The 10,059-nt window shown below is 34.5% G+C and overlaps 1 protein-coding gene across 2 annotated transcripts in view; it reads right to left on the bottom strand.

Moving 5' to 3' along the window:
- Positions 1–363: 363 nt before the first annotated feature.
- LOC106465993 (solute carrier family 12 member 2-like) overlaps positions 364–10,059 on the bottom strand; it is a 95,417-nt gene continuing 85,721 nt past the window's right edge. For both annotated transcript variants that reach the window (XM_022393960.1, XM_022393961.1), the window contains exons 23-24: positions 4,700–4,767; positions 364–2,266 (exon numbers count right to left, since the gene is read on the bottom strand). In XM_022393960.1, coding sequence (XP_022249668.1) covers positions 2,131–2,266; positions 4,700–4,767 — 204 coding nt within the window. In that variant the 3' untranslated portion in view covers positions 364–2,130. The remainder of the gene's footprint in view (positions 2,267–4,699; positions 4,768–10,059) is intronic.

Below are 10,059 nucleotides of genomic sequence, written 5' to 3'. Positions count from 1 at the left end.
TTCAAAGCATGTTAAATCATTACTGGACTAAAAACATTTTTCTCATATATTGCAATACCTAAATTAATAGTTTCTCAACAAAATAGTTAATATTTAAAATCTTTTAACTCGTAGAAAGAAAAAGTACAGAACTTGTATCTTTAAAAGATATGTTCACATTTTGTGTGAACTGTTAATAAATAAACATGTAATGTGTAAAACATACAGTGCAAATAAACATTTCTTCTAACATCAAAAGCAAATAAGCAGTGTCCCCGAACGTCAAACCAGGAGTTACTGTCACACATCAAGCACCCTAATTGTGTGTCTTTGATAGGTTATTAAAATGATTTTATTTTTTGATAATTTTTACCAAGGAAAGTTTTGCAGTGTTGTTGCAAGATCTTTACTGGCAGTTTATTAACAGAAAATATGGTGTCAGCCACTCCAGGATAGACTGTTACTTGTACTAAAGTTAAAAAATCCTCTAGCATTGAGTAACTAATTTACTTTTTGGTTTGTCTGCTTTCAGTGTTTAGAGAAGTCTGTTGTAAATATTGTGCCAAGGATTGTGTTAATACATGTTTTTTTACTTAAGTAGATACGCATCTATTGATGCTGGATTAGTTTTGCTAATGTGTTTTAACATAATGGAAATGAATGCATGGTTTCCACTGTATACATGTCTTCATGCATATGTAATATTCTAACTAATAGTGTTAATCTGCATATATAACAGATTAATGATGTTTTAAAGATATTTTCCTGTGCTCTAAAACACTCTTGAGAAAAAAATACCAGTTTACTAAAAGTGATGAATTTGTTTGTTCATAAATAATTTTAGTACTGATACTTTTATCAAGAAGTTGAAATCTCTCAGGGTGAAAAACTACAGTTTAAAGTCACATATTGCCCACCTGCAAACTAGACAAATTTGCTTACAACATTTGAATTTTACCAAATAAGCAATGAAGTGATCTGAGAAAAATGAATGAAAAATAGTTAATGAATGTCTCAACAGAGCTACCTGCTGTTAAAGCTTTGCACATTTGCTTTAAGCAGTAAGTAGTTTAGCATGAATTCCTACATATAATAATTTAACTAAATAAAATATTACATAATTTAAATTATTGGAATTTATGGCAACAAAATTCATAATTCAGATCTGCACTAGCAGTTCATACACCTCACCAAACAAACAACTATGGTGCAAGATATAGGTCTACTCCATCTTCAAGACAACTCAATACCCTTTACCTAAAACTTCTTTTAAACAAATAAGATATACTTATACTACAATCTTTCTTGAATATCAACACTGTATAAATGAGGAATTAATTTACTATTTACATGGCTATTATAATTATTATTTTTTCATTTAGTGAAGATATTTTTTTTGAAACAAACCAATGAAGCAGTAGCAAATGGAAAAGAACAATATACTTTTTTCCATTTAAACTTCACTTTGACTGTATCTATCATCAATTAATTCCTTTCTTGAACTTTTGGCATAAGAGAAAGATGAGTTCCAAAACTAGAAACAAATAATTTTTTTAAATATTTCATGTTGCAGGTTTAATTTATATTGATTTTATAAGGCTTTGCTGGTATTCAGAATGGTTCACATACCTAACTTAAAAACTTTTAATTGAAGTTTTTCACAAATTTTGATTGGGCAAACAGCAGTCTTTATCATATATATCTATTTCTAAACTACTAACTTCTTCTAAACTTTACAAGTAAAATGCTGCTTTTGACAGGAGTATTCCTTTCAGAATAAAATGAAAAAATTTGAATCTAGACTCCTTTATGATTTACTGTATTCCTTGAAAAATGTTTAAGCTGTGTAATATTGCAGACATTATGATCAAATAAGTGGAAAATAAATTTGTTCAATTCTCATTAAAAATTAAGAACTTATCTATTAAGTATTCAACAGAAAATACTACATTTTACAACAACTGACTTTCTGTGAAACTGATAAAAATGTTTAACATTGAAAACTGCATTTATCTAAATTCATTAGATATTTTGAATTTTCATTGAAATATAGGTATTATTATTATTTCTTACCCAAAATTTTATATCAATAGGAAGACTCTTCAAATAACATCCTTAGCTACTAGTATATACAAGTACAATATATATGAATCAAGAATAAAAGGTCAGGACACTAGTCTGATTTCCACGTAACAACAAGAAAGGAGGCATGTCTCTTGTTAGTGTTTCCAACCAAGCCATGTACATTGGTGCTGAGCAAGTTCCTTTTCGTGGCATTGGTAATGTCCTGTAATAACACATAAAATACAATATATAACCACTGCAGTCATTTTTCAAAAACAATATGTATGTCTACCAACTACACAAAAAAATGTTCTGGAAAATAAGCAGTTATCTTGGCTTAGTGTAAAGCCCCTCTATACAAAAATCTTGAAGACTTGTCATAAATGTTGTGAAATAATGAAAGCAGTTTAATTTAGTTTAAAAATGATGGCAGAATCAGAGTTTGTATGTAGTTAGGCAAATAATTTGACAATGATGGTGATGCACAAATGTGTGAAGGAGAACTATAACAAGGTTTCGTGGTTCATACAGACCTGGCAGTTTTTTCATGAACTTTTTCAAATTTTCAAGGAAATCATTCCATATCTCACTTTAAAAGATTATTATAGGCAAAATAAACAATACAATAAAATCCATATAATAAATTAGAAAAATAGAATAAAGTAAATGTGAGTGAATGAAACAGAACAACAAGGTAATTCAATATGAAGGAAACAGCATACAGAAAAATGGCCTTTTTAGGGGATACTAAACTACTGGTAAAAAAATAAAGAGAGAGAAATGAATTAGATTACCACAAGTGATTGTAAAAAAATAAAAAATAATGAGAAAAAACATCAAATGAAAAAACATTTTTCATTTCATAAATAAAGTGCTATTCCCCACATTCACGTGAAGAATGTTCAACTGGTGCAAACCTTAAAACACTTAGTTCGTTGTCTCAAGTATGTCAGGAGACTGGATCATTGATATTAACATTAATAATATATATTCTGTGCTCGCAAAATCTCTCAGTTTGTGACCTGTCTCACCAATATATAAACGATTGTAAATATATCAAATTACAAATCAAATGATGGACTCAGATAGACAGACACGTGAAAGACTTTTTAACTGAATATGTTTTCCATCCATTGTTGTTTATTTGAAGAATTACGACTGTGAAACTTAAGCAGATAAATGTTTAAGATGTTTGACAGCAAAGAATTAATGCTAATGGAAATTTTAAGGGAGATGGTGTGTTGTTTTTTTGAGTGTTTGATAGTGCAGCATAATTTGTTTTTGAAACTCCTATGGTCAGACAAACTGCAGCTTTTTTTTTAGAAAAATTCATATAAACTGCTCTCAATTTTTAACTTGATAAGTTTTATCTAAAATTTTACATTAGATTATGATCATATTCATTATTTTATGTTACTTTTATTAATTTTTTTCTTCAATATTAGATATTTCAAAAGAGAAATAAAGATGACAAAGGATTTTATTAACCATCAAAATTGCTGAAATTTATTTTGGGGTGGGGTTTTTTCCTCCAGAGCACCTAAGCAGGGTACTTCCATGAAAGGAGATTAAGTGGGACTATCAACCCCTATCATTTGGATGTCTTTAATCTCAACTTGGGCCTTTTCTGTCAAAAGTTAGGATGACCCTTACCCACAATGAGGAATGTACTTTTTTAGAATATTGGAAACAAGTGTATACAGTAACCACACATCACAGTAAATTAATCCTGGGTAAAAAAAAAAAAGTGTTAATGATAGATTTTTTTTATTGAAAAAAAAAGGTAATATTCATCAAAATAAAATTGAGAAACAGATCATTTTTATTTCTAGGTGAAATTCAAGAACTGTTATTAGCAAATATCAAGGAGTTTTTTTGTTTGTTTTGTTTTTTAATTCCAGGAACTTTCCAGTGTAAATCATAAATTTATGAAACACCAGTTTTCCAAGAGTTCTCTAAAATTCAAGATTTACAGGTCTATGTAACCCAATGGGTATTATAATTTGGGATTCCTTCTTCTCATTTTGTGTGAAATATATATGCAATATGGCTGCTCATTTAAATGGTTCCATTTCAGACATCATAGCAGAGGTGTTTGATAAGCAGATTAGTCCATTATTCCAGTAGAATGTTCTCTGTCACAAAGCATGTACAAATCACAGCTGGATTCAAAATACCATTATAAGTATCTTGGAGATCAGAGCTTAACCCTATGAAAAATCTCTGGAAGAAATTAAATTGCACTAGACAAATGATAGAACCATGTTAAGATCATGTTTCAAATGAAAGCAGCAATTATTCAGATCAAAAGTAGTGCTTCCATGTATTACAATATTGATATTAAGACTCACCTCTATGGTCACAAACAAAGATGTATGAAGCATCTAGTATGTGCATACATCGCAGACTCAAAGAAATTGTCTCTGATTATCATCCAATTTATACACTGAAAACTTTATGACAAACTATATAATGTTACTTAATTAACATATCTTTTCTTGTATTATGATGCACAGCTATCAAAACACACACACACACACACACAGGAAAAGAAAAATACACAAAAAAAGTGTAACACTATAATGTCCATATGGGTAATTTAAAAACATACAAAATTAACAGCACTAATTTTTCCATAATAACTACTTGTACTTACATTACAATAAGGGAAGCATCATGTGAATACTGTAACAACAGCTCTCGAAGTCTTAAGTGTCGCCGTGTCTATAAAAAGATAAGAAAATCTTAAAAAAGCTGAACTGATTTATCCTATAAAATTTTTTTAATTACTTCATTTCTTAAATCATACAATTTATGATATCATTCCTGTAAAAATAAACACAATTCCTAAGACAAAAAAATATAAAATGTTCATTTTATAGGAATAAAGAAATGTAATCAAGTATTAGGAAAAAACTTTATTGCTAAAAAAAAAGCTATGTAAGACTGGCTACTGAACTTGAACAAAGGAACCAAACAAGACAGGGATGGAAGTGGACATATCACTTGATCTGGCTAATGATCACATAGCAGACTAAGACGTCTCGACTTTACATAGAGAATAAATTCCCCACATTACTGGCTTCTCTACTTTGTCTATTGAATGTTTAGTGTTTAAATAGAATCTCAGCTTTCATCATCATACCTTTCCTTCAGATAATTTTAGAATACAACTCTATAGTAAAATAGTCATAAATGTAACATTTTATGATTGAAAATTGTGATCCTATTTGTTTTGTCTGTAAGGAAGCCAGTAATGTAGGGATTTTATTCTCCATGTAAAGGCCTGTTGAAGAAATATGATGAATGAATGCAAGTAATCTTGGTTTTGGCTATTAGTCAGTTTTTGACTTTGGAATGCTCTGGATAGCTGAAAAGTAGCATATACACCAGAGATAGAGTGACCATGCCAGGTAGCTCTTCATATCTTGCTCCTGATGACCTGTAGAGAAGAAAATCCAGATTATTTTTGTATTGCTTTAATACGGGTATCCTTGCCATCCCTACGTTGAGAGTGCTAGTGTACTCTCCCATAGCATAATTGATGGCTTCATAGAATAAACGCTAACATTTTTCTAAATTGAAAATGTATATCTAATAATACTTACCTCCGCTGACTCTTTAGCTATTCCTTGACATTGGCTTCATCTATCTAAGCATCGGTCTCGCATGCTCCAGTCTTTTATATCTCACTTAAATGCCCTTGGCAATATCTAATTTGCAAATTCCTCCACCTGCATCAATGCGCCCTCTGTCCTGACACTGTATATAAGCACCTCACTCAGATAATGTAATCACTTATGATGAGAAGGTAAGCAACACTGAAGTGGATAAAGTTTCCCTTCCACCTGAAGAAGTACAAAAGGCACCACTCCAGCCTCGGAATAACGGGATCATATATGCCTTACTCACCAAAGGGACAGAACTCATCCAGTCTGGAATTATGAACATTCATCCTCACTATTCAACTGAGTGGGAAAAGAGCATTACACATACCCCCAGAATTATGGACAGGATGTGGAACACTGTGTTCAACCAAGGACATAGGATGGGACTACTTCGAATTCGGGATTATAAGGAGATAGTGGACCTCCATCAATGAACAATATATAACCTGACATTGTTCATAAGAAGGGTCAAGCACACCCCAACTGGATAGCATAGGATCAAATCTGCATCAGTATTACAAGTAGGTTCCCATGTAGGCTAGTGCTGCTCCTACCGACATCTGGGAAATACATCCAGGGACTGGGGTAGGAACTCAAACACATAGTTTGAGTGACACTCAAACACTCTGGAGGAACAGCGCAATAGGAGAACCAAGTTCCCTAAATTTTTAAAAGCAGACCAACCCCAATTTATTCAATCCAATGATCGATAGGGACAGTCAGAATCCCCTTTAGCTTTACTCATGATAGTCCATGAGTAGTGGTCTATGATAATACTGTAATACCATCTGGTAATGTGCCTAGATGATCTTATGGAACACTTCATTTTTGCAGAGCCAGTTGCAATCAGAATTAAGTATAGTCAAATGGGTTGTTAGTGCAGAATTGGATTGATAAAAGCAAACCTGTCTTCGCAACACTTGCTACAGAGTGGGATCCAGTGAAAGCAAGATGTAAGGTACCCTGAAAAAGAAAGACAAGACAAGCTTACTCCCACCTCCATATAATCTTGTGGAAAATCCCCAGAAGAAAAACTGTCAGATCATATAAAGAATGTGAGAAAAAAAAGCATTAGGAGAAGATCATATAGAGGCCCATAAAATGTCCCCCAGTGAATCAAAGAAATGGGCAGTGAAAGACAAATGTGCTGAAGCTGATGAGATGTAACTCAGAAGATTCCTCGCATGTAAAATCTATAATATGCATCCTGGATATTTTCAAAACCACCTCCATGAAAGTGGGGATAAACCTTTGGAAACTGAAGTATCCCAAAGAATACAGAGACAAGAACTAAGGAGTTACAGTGAGCCATATAACACTACTGGATTGATTGTAGACGTGAGAAATGGGTGGCAAAAGAATTGTGGAAAGGGGTGTATCCCCTTCCCTGTTGGCCAGAGACTTGGAAAGAAAGGACCTATCAGGGTATAAAAGGCCCTATATTGAAAGATAAAGAGTTCTAAAAAGATGTCAACAACTCCAGCAGATGACATCAGCATGTCAGCAATAACAATATACCCATGAAGGGAGAGATGATACATGGTACACGAGGATAAAGGCTCGAAAAGTTGTCAGGACAAGGGATGTATTACCACCTTAATATTTTGATTAAGTAATGGAAAAGGCCAGTTGGGAAGAAGGCTGGATAGCACTGGGGAGTCTAAAACTATCAGATGTTTAGGATAACTAAAAGGAGATGAAATGTTATCTAATCTAAATGACAGGAGATGAAGCTAAACCCAAGTAGAAAACAGGTCAAAACAAGATATGGTGAACATGATTGGTAAAGTTGGTACAAACTTCTTGTGAGGCACACCCCAGGCAACTGTAAATGTTAAACCCCAATGAGCTGGGAAGAGTCTTGGCGTAGAAGGTTAGGTTGAGGATGCCTCAATAAAGATAAACAAAAATGAAGATGCAAAGGTGGACTCGCATGAAGAAACTGTAGAAGAGGAACTCATGGTGAGGCCAGCCAATCTAGGTGAGCAACATCTTGCAAGAAGAGGAAGTGAGGGAAAGTTATAGATGTGCAATCCCATCCAAGCAGGACTGATTGTATCTACCACCCAAACCTGAAGATGAGGTAGTTGAGTAGCAATAAGTAGCCAAAAGCTAACAAAGGAGGCCCCAAATGAGAACAAAGTTATTGGAAAACTGCACAACAGAGAATCCATGCATTCAGGAGAAAGAGGGGACTGAGACTGACAACTTGCTATGAATTCCATCACCCCAGGAAGCTGACATGATTGGAATAAGCCCCACAGAGAAAGAACCAAATTTAAGGGACCACTGGAATTGATGAAACATCTCATGAGGATATTGCCCTGCAAAAGATCTAGACTTTGCATTATTGCCTGTTGTACAGCAAGAAAATCTAAATATTGAAGTAGAATGAATATTCATCTTGCATCTCCTGAGAGAAGTATCTGTGAAGAGAAACTCTGGACAGAGGGGCAGTATACATTTATATACACCCACCCACATAGATAGATACATACATACACACACACAAACACACACACACACACATATATATGTAAAACATATATATAGATATACATACACACATACACATGCTAATGAATGAGATGATCCAAATCAACCACCACTCAAGAACTAAGATGCTGGAAAAACTAATGTATTGAAGTTCCAGATCCATTTGTTGCAATAGAACCACTGAAGGGATAGCATGTGTCCTACTCCCAAAAAATGCAAGAGATTTGAAGGAAGCCCACAACCCCAGAGATAGAACCTTCCCTGTAGGTAAGAGCCTGACTGCCCATTCCATAGCCTAGAGCTTGATGGGAGGTGGCTGAGCTGGATGTAAAACATGGTGAAAACGTTTACAACCCAGCAGAAGTCATATGGTGCTGTTGTTAGATGAAAGACTACATCCCTGAACTGCAGAACCTGATCCCTGTATACAAAACATAGCTAAAGGCAAAATGAATTCACTATGAGAATGTGGAGAAATGCCTCAGCAACCACAAACTTGGGCATTCACGGACCTGGTGAAGAATGCCAATGTAGAGTGAAAAATTACTCCATTGTGGACTGGGAAGAAACAAAGAATGGGTTGGGATGAGAAAGAACAACGATCCTCCACGAATCTCCCTTTGTCTCAGGCACAACAAGTAAACAGAAATAAAATCCCAGAAGAACAGGATCAACTGTCACTACCACCCCCATGATCAGTAACTCTGATAGCAGTGAAACGTAAATCCACACCACACTGGTCAGGAGGAGGTGGAAATACCACAGAGTAAGAGGATAATGGAGGTGAAGATCAGAATAGAAAGACCAACCTTGATACCAGAACCCCATGGATCTGCAGTGAAGGAATACCATGTGTCCTTCAAAAGTTGTCACCTCACTAACTGGTAGACAAAGTCCCTTCACCAAGGTATGTCTACAGAAGGAACAGAAACAGGCAATGTGACCAAGGTAAAAGTCAACAGGAGACCCCATTCCCCATTGATAGACTGCCAACAATTTGTGGGGGAAGAAACATCACAGAGCAAGTAATTGGTTCAAGTGCTCACATGAACCAACTTGGAACCCCCATATATCGAAAATTAAATAATTTTAATCTGTGGAAATGAAAAAAATATATTCCCCTGGAGGTAGAAAGCCAAAGCATGCAAAAAGACAAACTAGTGTACAAGGTATATCTATCACTATCCATCATGTAATAAAGTAGTAAGTCTCTCAACATGAACCAGGATTATTAGGTGAAGAAGGAAAAACTAAATAGCCCCCCCCAACTGTTCCCCCATCAAGAGAGGAGTAGACGTAAAGGTCACAGAGAAAAGCCCCAAAAGCACAAAACCCAAATGTGCTTATTGAAGAAAAGGAGTAGGAAGAGGTTAATCCAAATTGGACTCACGAAAAGCCGACTTAGTAAAGAAAAGAATCAGAAAACTGAGTCCAAATTCTCCCTAGAATACGCAAGATCAATGAAAAAGGAAACTTCAGTCCCCCGGAGAAAAACATCCCCGAGTTGAATATATGCATCCATCTCCCAACGAATCGAAACACGGAAAGTGACTTCCCCCTGACCATAGAAAGATGCTACATAACAACGGTAATATTGGAATTTATACCTGCAAACATCATGTCCAAGTTTGTTTTGTTTATGGAAATAATGATTATATGGAAACCCACAAGGTGACAAAAATCACAATCCAATTGCTCCAAACCACAGCACTTCGTCAGACAAAATCATGACCAATGCCTTGTCATGAAAAAGTAATTACATCATCTGAGTGAGGTGTTTATATACACAGCGTGGTCACAAGTAAATAGACACCATCTTTTCAGAAAAAATTAAATTTTTCAGTCATATTCA

The sequence above is a fragment of the Limulus polyphemus genome, unplaced genomic scaffold, assembly GCF_000517525.1.
Source record: "Limulus polyphemus unplaced genomic scaffold, Limulus_polyphemus-2.1.2 Scaffold2116, whole genome shotgun sequence".
NCBI lineage: Eukaryota > Metazoa > Arthropoda > Merostomata > Xiphosura > Limulidae > Limulus > Limulus polyphemus.
The sequence above is the reverse complement of the archived record's forward strand: the minus strand, read 5'-3'. Positions and strand labels throughout refer to the sequence as shown.